Source organism: Acomys russatus, chromosome 1 (assembly GCF_903995435.1).
Source record: "Acomys russatus chromosome 1, mAcoRus1.1, whole genome shotgun sequence".
In the NCBI taxonomy this organism is placed as follows: Eukaryota; Metazoa; Chordata; class Mammalia; order Rodentia; family Muridae; genus Acomys; species Acomys russatus.
The window spans coordinates 19,321,909-19,340,021 of record NC_067137.1 but is presented as its reverse complement, the minus strand read 5'-3'; the positions used below and the strand labels follow the sequence as shown (position 1 = coordinate 19,340,021).

Below are 18,113 nucleotides of genomic sequence, written 5' to 3'. Positions count from 1 at the left end.
CAGCCTGGTCTACAGAGTTCCAGGACAGCCAGGGCTACATAGTGAGACTCTTGTCTCAAAACAAAACAAAACAAAAAAGCAACAAAAGCTATCACGTCTGAAGGGGTCTCTAACAGACCCAAGCCTTGCAACATGGCACCCCTCCTCACCCTTGCTGGACTGTTAGATTATGTTCCTAAAGCCAGTCCCTAGGCTCTTTTTTTGCTACTTCCTTATTCCTGACTAAAACTCCAAGGTCCAACTATCAAAACTCCAAGGTCCAGCAATCAAAATCCATTATTTGTTACGCTGGCTGACATACCCAATCAGAACTTCCCAACTCACCCAAGCACTTCCTTTTTTCCTCCTTAAAAAAAACACTCCTGCAGAAATGCCTCCTGGGTGAGGCCCAGCATGGTGCTTCACACCTTTAAATCCCAGCAGTGGAGAGGCAGAGGCAGGTGGATCCCCTAGTCTACAAAGAGAATCCAGGTCAGCCAAGGCTACACAGAGAAACCCTGTCTCAAAACAAAACAAAACAAAACAAAACAAAACAACAACAACAAAAAAAACCTGCTACTGTCTTTGTGGACAGCCCAGGTGCAGCCCCCCAACTCTCATCCCTGATTGTTCCTCTGGGCTAATAAATATCCTTTATACTGAGGATTTGGTGTCTCAGTGAGTTCTGCGCCAAGTCCAAGGCCCCTTCAATGCCTGGTTTCAATATTCATTGTTTGTTTGTTAAATATGTGTGTGTGTGTGTGTGCACACGCGTGCATGTGTGTGTGTGTGTGTGTGTGTGTGTGTGTGTGTAATATGTGTTTGCATACTTACACATATATAGGACAGAGCAGAATATTGAGTATCCTCTTCTGTCACTTTTCAGACTTGTTCCTTTGCAGCGGAGGGCGGGGCAGGGCAGGGGAGGGTCTCTCTATGGTCCTGGAGCTCAAGATTTTCAACTAGTTTGGAAGTGATCACCTTGCCTCTGCTTCCTCTGGTTCTGGGGTAGAGCTATGCATGAGACTCACCCTGACTTGTTGTGCGGGTGCTGATATCTGAATTCCTGTCTTCATAATTGTGCAAATGCTTTTAAAAACCTCCAACACAGGGCTGGAGAGATGGCTCAGCGGTTAAAAGCACTGACAGCTCTTCCAGAGGTCATGAGTTCAATTCCCAGCAACCAAATGGTGGCTCACAACCATCTATAATGTGATCTGATGCCCTCCTCTGGCCTGCGGATGTACACGCAGGCAGAACATCATATACGTTAAGTCTTTAAAAAAAAAAAAACCAGGTGTGGTGGCCCATGCCTTTAATCCCAGCACTTGGGATGCAGAGGCAGGTGGCCTCTGTCTAGGACAGAGTCTAGAACAGCCAAGGCTACACAAAGAAACCCTGTCTTGAAAATACCAAGAAAGTAAAGAAAAAGAGAAAAAAACAAAAAAGCCGAATATGACAATGCATATAATCTCGTAATCTCAGTATTTGGGAGACTGAGGCAGAAAAACTACCATGAGTTCAAGGTCAATCTAGGCTACAGTGAAATACAAATTAATAAAAGAACAGTATAAGATGTGTGTGTGCCCACATGGCCATGTGCTGGATTCATAAATAGAGGCCAGATGTCAATGTTAGTTATTTTTCTATTTTTCATGTAGTTCTCATTTTTTTGTTTGTTTGTTTTTGTTTTTGTTTTAAAAGACAAGATTTCTCTGTTCTGGACTCACTCTGTAGACCACGCTGGCCTTGAACTCATAGAGATTCCCCCTGCTTCTGCCTCTCAAATGCTGGGACTAAAAGGTATGTGCCACCACTGTCTGGCTCAATCTTATTTTTTTTAAGCTTTTTAAATGTTTTAATTTTTTTGTTGGTTATTATTTCATGTGTATTGGTGTTTGGCTTATATGTATGTCTGTGAAATCACTTGTATACCTGGTGCCTGTGAAGGCCAGAAGAGAAGGCAAGAAGAGTCCCTGAACTTGGACAGTCTGTTGTGAACTGCCTAGTGGGGGTGAGAATTGAACCTGGGTCCTCAAAGAATGTTCAGTGCTCTTAATCACTGAGCCATCACTCCAGACCTTCAACTTTATTTTTGAAATATTATTTATCTGACTGAGCATGTGTCAGTGGGGGGAGGGTGCCCCTTTTTCATTAGAGGTCGGAAGGGGGCATGAGCTTCTTCGGAGCTGGAATTACAAGCATTTGTGGATATCCACCTTGTTAGATGGATGCTAATCCTAACCCTGGGTCTCAGGGTTGCACAACAAGTGCTCTTAACCACGAACAACTCTCTAGCCCCTCTAGCCCCTCTACCACATTATCTTTGGTTTGGTTTGTTGTGGTTTGGTTTTGGATTTTTCGAGACAGGGTTTCTCTGTGTATCTTTGGCTGTTCTCAACTCACTTTGTAGATGAGGCTGGCCTCAAACTCAGAGAGATCTGACTGACTCTGTCTCACAGGTGCTGGGATCATAGGCATGTGTCCAGCCTACCACATTATTTAAAAAAGAAAACAAACAAACAACAACAACAAAAAAAAACCAAGGTCTTTTACTGAATCTGGAGCGTTCCAATTGGGTAGACCAGCTGGCCAGCAAGGGCCCTAGGACTCTCCTATGTCTGCCTTGCATCATGCCATCATATTAGGCTTTTTAGACAGCAACTGGACATCTGAGGTCAGGGCCGCATGATTGTGTGACATGCACTTGAGCCACTGAGCCATTTCCCCAGCCCAGATCACTAACTCTTATTTGGATTTGAGGCTCCGTGTTTGTACAGAAGTGTCCCCCCGCCATTTGCCTGAAACAAACCTTACAGCGGTACTTACCCCATTCTGTCCTCTAGTTTGTTGATGGCTAAACACAATTAAATTCTGAGTTCTTCAAAGGCACAGCCCATATCATTATCTTTGTGTTTGCTTGATTCTTCTATTCAGTATATATGACTAGACAAGGGTTGGGCTTATAGAGAAAGCAAACACCTCCACAAAGAATGTTCTCTACAGTTAGAGATTCTAGAACTAGAATCATAGAATTCAAATAATAAAGAAAAACTACTATGCTTAACATATATATATATATATATATATATATATATACACACACACACACACACACTTGAAGGAAATTAGTGACAGTGGCTAGCAAGATGGCTGATTGGTAAAAGTTCACACTGCAGCTTGGTGTGGTGGACACGCCTTTTCCCAGTACTCGGGAGGGCAGAGGCAGGTGGATCTTTGTGAGTTCGAAGCCAGCCTGGTCTACAAAGTGAGTCTAGGACAGCCAAGGCTACACAGAGAAACCCTGTCTCAAAAAACAAAACAAAACAAAAAACCTTACAGTGCTTCAGTTGCCGGCACCCACATTGCATGGCTCACAACTACCTGTAATGTAGAGACCAAACCAATGCCATATTTTGTTCAGGGCCTGAGAACTTGACACCCCCCCGACCCTCTCACCCCTACCCCACCCCCCGCTTCCTGGAGTTTCCAGGGAGAGCCACAAACACACAACTAGTAACCGGTCCAAACGAAAAATTACCCCCTGTAGTCTGGCCCTGGTCCCCTGGCATAGCCCTGGTCCCTCAGCCAATCAGCTTAAAGAGCAGCTTTCCTGTACCCCTCTGACCTACCATGTAACTGCAAGGCTTGGAAATGGCTTAGAAATCCCTGCCCCTCCCCCCACCGGCCTGCAGTTTTTCTTTTTTCATTTAAAAACCCTATTCCCCTTACACTAGGGGCCACCATCTTGCCTCTTCACAAGAGGGCTGACAGTCCAGGCTCTGAGCTCGACTAATAAATCAGACCCTGTGTGATTTGCATCCAACTGATTCCCGGTGGTCTTTGGGGGTTTCACGACTTGGACATTACAGTAACTCCAGCTCCGCGGGATCTGACATCCTCTCCTGGCACCTACAATCATGCACATAAACCCTCACAGAGACATAGAGCATACACATAATTAAAAATAAGATAAATCTTTTTTTTAAAAAAAGACCAGAATAATAATAACATTGTGCAGGCAGTACATATCTAGGCATGATAAAATATCTGTAGGTATGGTGGACTTAGGTAAATATTAAACACTGATCTGGGGCCGGAGAGATGGCTCAGCAGTTAAGAGCACTCTCTGTTCTTTCAAAGGTCCTGAGTTCAATTCCCAGAAACCATGTGGTGGCTCACAACCATCTACCATGTGATCTGGTGCCTTCTTCTGGCATGCAGGTGTACATTTGGGAAAAATACTATATAAATAATAAATAAATAATTTTTCAAAACAAACAAACAAACAAAAAACCTGATCTGGAATTAGGCAGGGATTAAGCCTGTTTCCTTCATTTGCTGATATATAAAATGTTTAATTTGGGGAGTTTTATTCATTTATTTATGTATTTTTCTTGGGTTTCTTAGGGTTTCTCTGTGTGGCCCTGGCTGTCCTAGAACATACAATCTGTAGGCCAAGCTGGCCTCAAACTAAGAGATCCACCTGCCTCTGCCTCCCAAGTACTGGGATTAAAGGCATGTGTTGCTGCCATAAGCAGCACCATGTGAGGGTGCAATTTGTTTTGTATTATCTTTGCCTAAGAACTTCCTTAGTACCATAATTTTCTATTGGGGAGGGGGGTAGTAAGAAAAGGAGCCAGGGCTACAACCCAGCTTTTCTAGCTTTTTTTTTTTTTTTTTTTTTTTTTTTTTTTTTTTTTTTTTTGAGACAAGGTTTCTCTGTGTAGCCCTGGCTGTCCTGGACTTGCTTTGTAGACCAGGCTGGCTTCGAACTCACAGAGATCCACATGCCTCTGCCTTCCGAGTACAGGCATTAAAGTCGTGTGACACCATACCTGGCCTTTTCTAGCTTTTTGGAAATATACATTACTAAAAAGTGCCAGGACTTACATGCTGACTGTAACTTGGGGCCTATTGACCAATTTTCCTCATCCCATACTTTGCATGTGGAGTACAGGTGCTCTTCATGCCATAAGGGTAGAGATGTAAGACTAGGCGTGGAGACTCACGGCTTGTTTTATATGTTTTACATTACTGGGCTTAAACTTGGGACTTTGTGTATGCTGGGCAAATGCTTTACTCCGTTAGTCTTATCCAAGTATTTTATTTTAGCATGTTGATTGACTATGCTCTTTTGTAATTTAGCTTGAAATTCTGTACCACGCACTGCTGTGCTTTCATTGCATCATAAATTCAAAACTCAAGTCAAGCAGGTCAGGTAAGTTTACCCTGACGCCTACTGTTCAAAACCATGAGCTCATTTACTTTCATTGAAATGACAAATCAGGTGTAGAGAAAAACTGGTGACTCACAAGTTTTATTTTTGGTTAATGACTGATTGGTTTCTGTTTTTACTGTGTGTGTGTGTGTGTGTGTGTGTGTGTGTGTGTGTGTGTGTGTTTTGCTGGAAATTGATTAGCATCCCCAACTCTTGGCCTTATGTCTCTGACTGTCTCTCTCTCTCAGTCTGTCTCTGTCTCTCATGTACCACTCTTTGCCTGTATGTGTCTATGTACCTCATGCATCCCTGGTGCCTGTACAGGTCAGAAGACAGCGTCAGATACCTTGGATCCGAGTTACAGATGGTTTGAGCCACGATGTAGGTGCTGGGACTTGAAACTTGGTCCTCTGAAAGAGCAGCCAAAGCTCTTCATGGCTCAGCTATCTCTCCAGCAACCCAAGTTCTCTTTTCACATTCCTGTCTTGAGATAGGCTCTCCATAAGTTGCCCAAGTTTACCTTCTACTTGATCCATAAACCAAGCAGCCTTGAACTTCTATCCTCCTGTTTCAGCAACCCAAGTAGTTAGGATTAGAGGTCTGTACCCCAAGACCTAGAGGGATTGGTGAGTTTCTACTCTTTGAACAAATGTATCTCAGGAAATAGGCTCCACATAAAACCTCACAATTATTGGCCAGCAAGATGGCTCAGCAGGTAAAGGCATTTGCTGCCATACTTCCTGTCTGTGAAACTTAAACATATAATATACCTCTCTGGTTATTTGAGGTTTTAGCTACTATATTAGATTATAAACTCATGCCAGCAGGGCGCAGACGCTCACGCCTTTAATTCCAGTACTGGAGAAGCAGAAGCAGGTGGGTCTTTGTGAGTTCAGGGCTAGCATGGTCTACACAGCAATTCCAGGACAGCCAGGGCTCTGTTATACCGAGAAAGCCTGTCTCAAGAACTCAAAATAATAAATAAGTAAACCCTGCCCCACAAGAAGACCATCAAGGGGGCTGGAGAGATGGCTCAGAAGTTAAGAGCACTGGCTGTTCTTTCAAAGGTCCTGAGTTCAATTCCCAGCAACCACATGGTGGCTCACAACCATCTATATAATGAGATTTCGTGCCCTCTTCTGGCCTGCAGGTGTTACATGCAGGCCGAACAGTGTATACATAATAAATAAAATATTAAAAAAAAAAAAAGACCATTAAGGTTAGTGGCTCTGGACCCAGGGGGCCCTGCTCAAACTACTGTACCAACTAAGGACAATGTATGCAGTAAACCTAGACCCCCTATTCAGATCTAGCCAATGGACAATGCATTCTCCACAGTTGTGTGAAAAGCCGGTACTGACTCTGACATGAACTCTGGTGCCCCCTATTTGACCACTTCCCCTTGGTGGGGAGGCCTGGCAGCACTCAGAGGAAGGGGAAGCAGGCTACCCAGATGAGACCTGATAGGCTGTGGTCATATGGTGAGGGGAGAAGGCCCCCTTCTGTCAGAGGTCTAGAGGAAGGGAATAGGGTGAAAGAGGGAGGGAGGGGGGATCAGGAAGATATAAGTGAGGGGAAAACAATTGAGATGTAATTAGAATAAAGCATTTAGATAAAAGTAAACAAACAAACAAACTCAATCAGATCCCAGCTTATAATCTTGCCACCATCCTAATCACTTAATACCTTGCCAATGCCTAACTTGTTTGTTTAGCAGATGAATATGTACCACATTATAGTCTCCGTTTAGGGGAATGATCGCATGACTGCTCATTAAGAGAGTAATAGGGCTATGGTTCCTGAATTGTGACACCATTCCTTTTTTCCCCCAATCTGTTTCCATGCCTGGTTTCTCTGGTTTACAATCTCTGCCTTTTTCTGTCAAAACAAACAGACAAAACCAAACACCTTTTTAAAAAATTTTATCTGTATAAGTGTTTGCTCGCACGTGTGTATGTGTACCATGTGCACGCCTGGTGCCTGTGAAGGTCATGAAGTGTTGAATCCACTGGAGCTGGAATTACAGACAGATGTGAGCCACCACACAGGTGCTAGGAATCCAAGTCTTCTCTAAGAGCTACAAATGTTCTTTTTTTTTTTTTTTCTTTTTTAGGTTTTTCAAGACAGGATTTCTCTGTGTAGCCTTTGGCTATCCTGGAACTCACTCTGTAGACCAGGCTGGTCTCACACTCACAAAGATCCACCTGCCTCTGCGTCCTGACTTCTGGGAGTAATGGTGGGCGCCACTATGCACAACTAGCCACCAGCATTCTTTTTGTTTGGTTTGGTTGGTTTTTGTTTGTCTTGTTTTGTTTTTCAAGACAGGGTTTCTCTGTGTGGCTGTGGCTGCCCTGAACTCACTTTGTAGACAAGGCTGGCTTCAAATTCACAGAGATCCACCTGTAGAATCATCTCTCCAACCTCATCTTATTTTTTCAAAAACCAATCTTGTGCCTCTTGTACCCTTGTGCCTCTAGGTATACCATTTTAGTTTGCTTATATTTTAGTTGAAGAGAGAGCCTTAACAGCTGCCATCGGTCCCTGCTTCAGATGCTCTAAGGTTAAAGGTTCAAGGACTTCCTTAGTAGGTCATAGAGCTGGGAAAAACCAAACAACTCCAAACCCAACACACAAACCCAAACCCTCTGCTGGTAGGCACTTTGGTAAACAGTGTAATGGGTTAATGTGACAAGGTGACGGGGTGTCCAGGCTTAGTTACCTGCTTCTTCTCAGCTCCTCCTTTTTGTCCTGGGGAAACTGTTCCAGATTCGATGTGAGATTAAGTGTCCTGAAAGTTCTTATAACCTAAAAACTGGAAGGCTGTCACACTGGCTAGGAAGGTTTCAGATCTTCAGTCCAGGCAGATTGTTAAGTGTTATGCCCAATGGAAACTCCAATTAGAAATTCCGCAAACTCTGAAAGGCAGTCCAAATATCCTGAAATGGGCTCAGACTTTAAAAGTTCAGTGTTTTAACAATGTGATGAGGGGGACAGTGTGGCACTGTTTTTCTCAGTGATATGCCTGCCTCTGCCTCCCAAGTGAGAGTGCTGGCATTAAAGATGTGTGCCACCATAGCCCGTTTTTTGTTTTGTTTTGTAGTAGATTTTGTTTGATTGTTTTTCTGCTTCTAGGCATTTTCCTGAATGTTTGTTTGTGTACCACATGTGTGTCTGGTGCCTTGGAATTTCAAAATATAGGTGAGGTCAGATCCCCTCCAACCGGTTTTGATCCACCATGTGAGTGCTGGCAACTGAACCCAGGTCTTCTGCAGAAGCCAGTGCTGTTAACCACAGAGCCATCTTTCCCAGCCCAGGAACAGAGATTTTTACATTCAATCCCTGAAGCAGATGTATATTGATATGTGATATTGGACAAGTAGCAGGCCCTAAGAACCTCAAAGCCCTTTTTAAAAACAATGAGGGTTTTTTGAGGGGGGGGTGGGAGGGAGGACAAGGTTTCTCTGTGGAGCCCTGGTTGTCCTGGAATTTGCTCTGTGGACCAGGCTGGTCTTGAACTCAGAGATCTCCACCCCACCCCCCACTGTCTTTGCCTCCCAAGTGCTGGGATTAAAGGCATTCAGTACCATGTGATGGTATTAAATAAACAAACAAACAAACGAACAATGTCTTTTTATTTGTGTGTGTGTGTGTATGCATGTGTATGTGGTGTACATCACAAGCAAGCAGGTGCCTGCAGAGGCCAAAAGTAAGTGTTAGCTCTTTTGGAATTGGAGTTAAGGGCAGTTGTGAGCTGGGAAATATGTGTGCTATGAACCAAATATAGGTCTTCAGCAAGAGCAGCAAGTGCTCCCAACCACTGAGCCATCTCCTCAGCCTTCCCTTCCTACAATGCTGCTAATGTTTGTGAGACAGGGTCTCAGTAGTAGCCTGGTCTGTTGTAGAACTTACTCTGTAGTCCAAGCTGGCCTCAAATGCAGAGAGATCTGCCTGCCTTTTCCTTCCAAGTGCTTGGATTTTAATCACTATCACACCAGGCCCCCAGATTAAGGTTATTGTGACTTAGACAAATACCTGGGAAATAGTTTCTTTGATAACAAAATCATTTTGATTTCCTATGTGAATCAAAATCCAAAGGAAATTCTACCCAGAATCTTTTTTAAAAAGATTTATTTATTACATATACAATGTTCTGCTTACATGTACACTTGCACACCAGAAGAAGGCACCAGATCTCATTATAGACGGATGTGGTTGCTGGGAATTGAACTCAGGACCTTTGGAAGAACAGACAATGCTCTTAACCACTGGGCCATCTCTTCAGCCCTCTACCCAGAATCTTTATGCTGAATTATTTCCAAAATTTACCTCAGTAATTCTTCCTTATATATTTTCCTTAACTTTGCCGTCTACTTTCTTTGACAATAGGATGAAGCTGAAATGACAATATGCAAATTTGGAGCTTATTCTCCATACTCTCTTGGAATCCATATGATAGAAAGGTATTTAAATACTCTTTCCCCCCACTTGCTTGTGTCTGTGTGTATTGTCTATGTGTGTAGGCAGACGGAAGTCAGAGGATAACGTGCAGGAGTCGGTTTTCTCCTTCTATTTTATGGTTCCCAGGGATCAACCCCAGGTCATCAAGCTCTGTAACAAGCACCCACACTCATCGAGCCATTTTGCTAGCCCAGGGGTCTAAATTATCCTGGTGTAAGCACATGTCATCCTGTACTTACAACTCTGGACATTTAACTGAGATCGACTACGCCATCCAAACCATTCAGTCAAACTGGATGCACATAATTTACATTAAAAAAAAAAAAGCCACCTAGCTGCTGTGGTGGTGCATGTCTGTAAAACCTAGCACTTGGGGAGGCACAGGCAGTGGGTCTTTGTGAGTTTGAGGCCAGCCTGGTATACAAAGTGAGTCTAAGACAGTCAGGACTATTACATAGAGAAACTCTGTCTTGAAAAGCCAAAAAGGAGTGGTGGCACATGCCTTTAATCCCAGCACTCGGGAGGCAGAGGCAGGTGGATCGCTATGAGTTCGAGGCCAGCCTGGTCTACAAAAGTGAGTCCATATAGGAGATGTGGGAGGACCATTCTTCATTCAACAAACTTCAATTTGATGTCAGGCACTATCTACTGCACTAGTTATTATGTAATGACTTGGAAACTGAGTCACTAGGTCAAGACCCTGGAAAGTGAAGGCACATGTGTTTTGCTGTTTTTGCTTTGTTTTGTGTGCACATGTATGGCGGGGGCTGGGGAGCGCATGTGGGGTCAGAGGACAGCTTTTGGGAGTTAGTTCTCTCTTCTTTTGAATTCCGAGGATCAAACTCAGGTCATCAAACTTGTGGACAAACATAATTTTTCATGTGCCACGTCAGTCCCTCTTTTTTATTTTTTAGAGGCAGGGTTTCCTGTAGTTCAAAGTGGCATGGAATTGCCCTGCAGACAAAGATGACTTTGAACTACTGTTGAGCCAAATTGGGGTTGTGAATGTAGCTCAGTGGTAGAAGACTTTCTTAGTATTGGGAGGTCCTGGGTTAGTTTACCAGGACTGAAGGAAAAAAGTGACTTGAGCCGGGCAGTGGTGACTCACGCCTTTAATCCCAGCACTCAGGAGGCAGAGGCAGGCAGATTGCTGTGAGTTCAAGGCCAGCCTGGTCTACAAAGTGACTCGAGGATACCCAAGGCTACACAAAGAAACCCTGTCTCCAAAAACCAAAACCAAACAAACAAAAAGTGACTTGAGGAATAAAAATCTTACATCATACTAAATATGTATTATCACCTGCATGGTAAAATAAACTGTGCTAAATTAAGATACTACACAGCAATGAAAAAGTTAAAATGTTCTGTAACTTTTACCACCAGAAATAGCTATAGAAGTCAATAGGAAAAAATTGAACCACTTAAAGAATAGAGAGGAAAAACTAAATTCATTAAGAATATAACAACATTTAGCTGGGCATTGGTGGCTCATGCTTTTAATTCCAGCACTCAGGAGGCAGAGGCAGAGGCAGATGGATCGCTGTGAGTTCAAGGCCAGCTGGTCTACAGAGTGAATCCAGGACATCCAAGGATACACAGAGAAACCATGTCTCGAACCCCCCCCCCCCCAATATATATTACACATGTACATATATATGTATATATATAAAATAACATTTCTATAGAGTCAAGACAGACCCGGTAAAACTACACAAGATATTGTTTAGAAATACTTGCATTTGCCAGGAACAGTGGTGGACACCAATTTTTTTTTTTTTTTTTTGAGACAGGGTTTTTCTGTGTAGCCTTGACTATCCTGGACTCGCTTTGTAGACCAGGCCACCTCGAACTCACAGCGATCCTCCTCCCTCTGCCTCCCAAGTGCTGGGATTAAAGGCATACACCACCACTGCCCAGCGAGTGGATGCTTTTAATCCCGGCATTTTGGAGGTAGAGGGAGGAGGATCTCTGAGTTGGAGGACAGCCAAATCTATACAGAGAAACCCTGTCTCAAAAAATCAAAAGGAAAAAAAAAAAGCAAACCAAAAAAAGAAAAAGAAGAAAAGTTTTATTTCCCCAATAAACAAAAAAGAAAGCCTGGCTTGGTGTCACAAGCCTTTAATCCCAGCACTGGGGAGGTAGAGGCAGGCGAGTTGCTATAAATTCGAGGCCAGCCTAGTCTACAAAGTGAGTCTAGGACAGCCAAGGCTACACAGAGAAACCCTGTCTCGCGAAAAACCAAAAAAAAAAAAAAAAAAAAAAAAAAGCCAGGCATGGTGGCGTACATCTTTTATCCCAGCACTCAGGAGGCAGAGATAGTTGGATCTCTGTGAGTTTGAGGCCAGCCTGATCTCCAGGTGAGTCCAGGACAGCCAGGGAAACCCTGTCCAAAGAAACCCTGTCTCAAGAAAACAAAACCAAAAAACCCAAAAAATCCCCAACAAAAGACACCATTCAGGACACTAGCTTCTGTACAGTTGTACAGTTAAGGAGTTAAAGACACAGGCTTTGCTGTCTTCCTCAAACTGCACCTGTAGGTTTGCACAGCTTATTTTTATTTACTTGACACACATATGAGATATGATTTCACATAACCACTACTAGGCGCTTCAAAAAAGAATTAGGTTTACTGGGTAAAAGGGACTTAAAGAAATACACATTTGAAAGAGAGACAGTATTTCAGAATGTAAAATACCACCAAGACAGGCAGAAAAGAAGGCAGGCACCTAGTGGGAAACAATGGAGGCAGTTTTTGCAGCAACCTATGATATTTATATTGGTAGGGAATAAAGTTTCAGCAAAGGGGGGGAGGAGGGCTCTTGGGTGCTCTTCCTGGGGATTTGTATGCCTCCCACTGGAAACAATAGGGACTTTGTGTTAGTATTCATTGGGTTAGACAACAAGAAACAATTGTGGCTAACTGAAATAAGGGGGAGGGGTGTTTTTGTTTGTTTGTTTTTAAAGGCTAGAGATGGGGGGGGGGAGAATGATAGAAATAAAAGAGGGGAAGGAGAGGGAAAAAGAAAAGACTGAATAGATTATTGGATAAGCAATATGGCCTAGGAACCCAAAGATCCAGGGATCTCGAAGGGATTGACCAGCTTTCAGAGCTTTCGATTTCAATTACCTTCTATTTCAGACGCCAGTTCCCAGGAGTCTGATTGGCTTATTGTTTCCTCTAGTGTGATGAGGGAGCCATAATACGGGTAAGAAACATAGATTAGATGATAGGTAGGCTACAAAGGAATAACGAAATGATGAAAACATACACACATATGCGTGCACACGTTGACAGTATGGATTCCTTAGGGAGCTACTGTACGGTAATTGTGTAAAATCAAGAATGACCTCATTTACGTGATTAATCCTGAGATTACACAGACACGTAATGGGTTAAACGCAGGCTTCGTGGCCCTCGTGGTAATAACATTTTTTTTCCATTTAAGATGTCTCTGCAACCACTGCCTCCTTCTCAAACAATAAACCAAAGTTGATACACACTGCTTCTGTTAGGAAACTGAGATCAGCCATCCTTTGCAAAAGACTTACTTAGCTCAACTAGCCGAAAGTAAAGCTATATAAGAAAATGGGAGTAATGATGCACCTCTGTATTCCTAGTTTTTGGGGAGACGGAGGCAGAGGGATCAGGAGTTCAAGGCCCTCCTCAGCTACAGAACCAGCTGGAGGCAGGCATGGACTAGAAGAGACTGTCTCAAACAAAGGCAAGCAACGTCACCGTAAGATAGCAGACCTGAGGACTAGTCAAGCCACTCACGCCGCAACCCCCATTCTCAAGTTTACTACCAAATCTCCCTATTCTGAGTCCTCAGACTCCGGACAACAGGGTGAGCGACGAACCCCTGGGACCCGAGGGAGCGGAACCGCACCTACGTTACTGGAGTTCTCGGAGAAAGGGGCAAGGATGGGGGGGGGGGGTGCTGCACATGCGCACAAGCTCCCAGGTCAACAAAGACGGCGGCGTGCGCGCGCGCACCGGAGCAGACACCGAGGACGTGCGCGTGCACGGTCACCGCTTAGAGGTGCGGGCGGGACAGAGGACAGAGGAAAAGGAGGGGTAGGAGCCACCGGCCGCTAGAGGAGGAGGGGGAGGAGGAGGAGGAGAAGGGGTTGTGCTCCTGGCCAGCCGAGGAGAAAGGGGCGGGGCCGGCGAGCGGCGCGTGCAGGTGCCGAGCTCCGGGGCTCCGCGGGCGCGCGAGCGGCTCCGTAGCCCCCGCCGCCGCAGTGGCCGCCGCCGCCGCTTGGTCGCCGGTCGGTCTGCGGGTGGCGGGTTATGGCGGCGGCGGCAGTGGGAGCTGTGAATGAGTTCTCCGGCCGGACGACGGAAGAAGAAAGGCTCCGGCGGCGCGAGCCCGGCGCCCGCCAGGCCTCCGCCCCCCGCCGCGGTCCCCGCCCCTGCCGCCGGCCCGGCCCCTGCGCCCGGCTCGCCGCATAAGCGGAACCTGTATTTCTTCTCGTACCCGCTGGTCGTCGGCTTCGCCCTGCTGCGCCTGCTGGCCTGCCACCTGGGGCTCCTCTTCGTGTGGCTCTGCCAGCGCTTCTCCCGCGCCCTCATGGCCGCCAAGAGGAGCTCCGGGACCGCACCGGCGCCCGCCTCGCCCTCGCCACCAGCGCCCGGGCCGGGCGGCGAGGCCGAGAGCGTCCGCGTCTTCCACAAACAGGCCTTCGAGTACATCTCCATTGCCCTGCGCATCGACGAGGAAGAGAAAGGTACTGGGGGCTGGAGGAGGGAGGCGGCCCTAGGAGAACGCCACCTGCGCCCCTTTCCTGCAACCCCCGGAGTTGATCTGCCCCAGGAGTCCCGAGTCCCCCACAGGCCAGACCCTTGTGTGCGACGCCTACTTAGTTCACCCTCTTCCCTTTCAGGACGCCCTAGCTCTCGACTTTGTTTCAGCACCACCCCCCCCCCCGACACACACACACACACTTGTGCATTACCCGAGTCCCCGTGAGACACCCAGACGTGCTGGTGACAGTGACAGTTGGCCTAGAGTGACCACACGGGATTCTAACACTGTAAACAGTGTGGCTTTCTCTGAGCTTCCAAAAGGTTTTGGTATCGAAGAAGCAGCGTATAAACTTAATGAAAAGAGCCCTGTAGTGTCAGAAGAGAAAAAAGAACAAGTGTCGACTTGAATTTGAAAGGATTAGCTGCTTATAATTAGAAACGAATTCTCATATTCTGGTCTCATGAATTATTTTTTATCAATATAGTGAGCCTTGACGATCCTTTTTATGAGTTGTATTTCGGCCCAAGATTGCGTTGGTTTTTATTAAGTATGTATTCCAAGGCTGTCTCTTAATTTTCTAAATTGAAATGTTAAATGAATGAGTTGGGTAAGCCTGCATATCATTGTACCATGGAACCTAAAACAAAGGCCCCTGCCTCTCATTGAGAGCAGGGATACCCCATACTCCATGTTTCCTTCGGTCAGTCTCTTTTAGCCTTTCTGTGTGCAAGGCAGTGTGCATTTCGATTTGCATGAGGTGAGAGGACTGTCAGTGCAGGTGTTTTCCAAGATGGAAGCAGGTGGCACCAAATCTATCATAATAGCTAATCTCAAACTGATGTGGAAAATGTTAAGTGGGGTTAGGAAGCCTTACTTATGTCCCTCCTGTAGTATTCTCCAGAGAAGCCCAGGCTCCCACGTTGGCCCAGCTGGGCATGCTCACCAATATTGTCCGCTATGGAAATGAACAAGCTGTAGCTCTTTTGCAGTGTTGTTTCCACTCCCAACACCGCAGACTGTGCTAGTGTTTCAGGCTTGTTTTAAACGTTTTCTTTGCAGGGCCTAAGAATTAAAAAAAAAAGGGGGGGGTTATAGTGGAAGACAAAGATATTCATGATTTTGGAGTCCAAAGACATTGGTCTCGACTGAGTTCAAGACAGTAGCAGACACAGCTGAGAAGGAGTGTTCTGTGTTTGTGAGAGCAGGTTTTTTGTTCTCTGCTCAGTTCTTCGTTACTTCTTAGGTGCATCCAGTGGTCACTTTGGGAGGATGAAGGGCGCTCCTCCTTCCTCCCAGGATGCTGTATTGCCCTGTTTTATAGCTGTACAGTTCTCTACTGTTTAGAGAGTGAGTGGAGTGTCTGGGGCTTGGGGATGTAGTTCAGTGGTAGCATGCCCGGACCCAGTATGCTTCAGAGCTGGGATTTGCTTCTCAGTGCTTTGGAAACAAAGTCAAGAAGCAAAAAATTAAAACAAGTTAGTTACATTCCTTTTCCTTTAAAAAGAAACAAAGCTGAAGCCAGTGGTGGTGGCTGAGGCCGGTAGATCTCTGTGAGTTCCAGGTCAGCCTGGTCTACAGAATGAGTTTTAGGACAGCCAAAGTTACACAGAGGAACCCTGTCTCAAAAAAAAAAAAAAAAAAAAAAAAAAAAAAAACAAAAACAAAAAAACAAAAACAGAAGAGAAAAGAAATAAAGCTGGAGGTAGTGGCACAAGGCTGTAATCTTAGCACTTGGTAAGCTGAAAACTGCCCCTGAGTTGAAGGCCAGGAGAGGCTGCATACTAAAAACTTTGTTTCAAAACAAAGCAAAGAAAGTAAACTGAATTTATATTTCCATGGTTCTCTTGTTGTCTAAGTTTTCCCCATTAGCATATTAGAAACTTTTGTAGCCTAGCTTTAATTCCATAATTGAAAAAAGAGTTTACATTTGAAGTGTGTCAGCCTTTTAGCTACACTTGGCAACTCAGAGATTACTTCCAAGAAAGTTAAATTCTCTTTCCACTTCATACAAATGTGTGACCAGAAAGACAGACTTGAGTGTGTAGGTTTCGGAGGCTCTCTGGCTCTTGTACACTGGCAAGGGGGCGACAGTGTCTTACATTGCCGTCCATTAGAAGTGTGCTTTCAAAGTAGCGCAAGTAAGAACAAAGTTAGGTGACCAGACTTAAGGTAAGATCATTCTTTGATTTTATTTATTTATTTGTTTTTTGAGATTATAATCACAACATTGCTCTCTTCCTTTTCCTCCCTCAAACTCCCCCATATATGCCTCCTTACTCTCTTTTTTCTTTTTCTTTCTTTCTTTTTTTGGTTTTTCGAGAACAGGGTTTTTCTGTATAGCCTTGGCTGTCCTGTACTCACTTTGTAGACCAGGCTGGCCTCGAACTCACAGTGATCCGCCTGCCTCTGCCTCCCAAGTGCTGGGATTAAAGGTGTGCACCACTACGCCTGGCAGCTCTCTTTTTTCATTCATTGTTTTTTGTTTTGTTTCAGTTTTTACAGACAGGGTTTCTCTGTGTAGCCTTGGCTGTCCTAAACTTACTTTGTAGACCAGGCTGGCCTCGAACTCACAGATACCCACCTGTGCCTGCCTCTACCTCCCAAGTACTGGGATTACAGGTGTGTGCCACTACGCCCAGATCATTCATTGTTTTATACATATATGATTTTTATATACTGAACAATGTTTCTTTTTTTCTTTTTGTTTTTGTTTTCTGAGACAGGGTTTCTATCTGCCTCTGCCTTTTTGATGCTGGGATTAAAGGGAAGTGCCACCACACCCGTCTGTCTGTCTGTCTCTGTCTGTCTGTCTCTCTGTCTCTCTGTCTCTCTCGGTTTTTGTTTTGTTTTTTTGTTTTTGGGGGGGTTGTTTTTCAAGACCAAGGGTTCCTCTATGTAGCCTTGGCTGTCCTGGACTCAATGTTGTAGAAGACCTGGCTGGCTTCAAACTTACAAAGATCCGCCTGCCTCTGCGTCCCAAGTGCTGGGATTAGAGACGTCCACCACCACTGCCCGGCCCTTTCTCTTTTTAATACTGGTAAAGAGCCAGTCCGAATACGAGAAGAGTTGTGACTGTCATTCTTGGGCTAACTAGAATGTGACCTAGCATGTTTCGTGTGACTTGTATAGACAGACAAGTGTGAGAGCGCCTAGATAATACCAAGGGGAGGTTCAGAAGGCACGATTCCACTTCTCAGTAGGTAGTGCCTAACAGTAAGGGCCAAAGTGTGCTGTGTGAAAGAAAGGGAACCAGTTTTTTAGACGTTGTAGGACTGAAGAATTTGTCATCAAGAACAAAAGGTGTCTAAATAAAGTAGTTCTCATTAGTTAAATTTTTTTCCACAATTTTATTTATTTTTATCTTTTATTTATTTATTTATTTTTATTTATTGTATATCAGTGCTTTATCTGACAAAGAAGGCATCAGATCACATTATAGATGTTTGTGAGCCACCATGTGGTTGCTGGGAATTGAACTCAGGACCTCTGGAAGAGCAGGTGGTGCCCTTAACCACTGAGCCATCTCTCCAGCCCCACAATTTTATTTATTAATTTTTCTTTTTTGGGTGTGTCTCTTTTGTGTTTTCATACAAGTGGAAGTCAGAGAATAGCCTGGGCTGGTTGGTCCTGTCCTACCACGTGGGACCCCCAGAATCAGACTGTCCGGTTGCAGGCTCAGCCCTCTTAGTCCTATGTATATTTGGACT

The 18,113-nt window shown here is 44.8% G+C and overlaps 1 protein-coding gene across 4 annotated transcripts in view; it reads left to right on the top strand.

Annotated features, from left to right (window-relative positions):
* The first annotated feature begins 13,886 nt into the window (after positions 1-13,886).
* Positions 13,887-18,113, top strand: part of Spast (spastin) — a 44,283-nt gene continuing 40,056 nt past the window's right edge. For 2 of the 4 annotated variants that reach the window (XM_051167503.1, XM_051167428.1), the window contains exon 1: positions 13,890-14,386. In XM_051167503.1, coding sequence (XP_051023460.1) covers positions 13,978-14,386 — 409 coding nt within the window. In that variant the 5' untranslated portion in view covers positions 13,890-13,977. Of the gene's footprint in view, positions 14,387-18,113 lie in introns of all 4 variants that reach the window. The other 2 variants (XM_051167647.1, XM_051167575.1) reach the window with 2 other exon arrangements.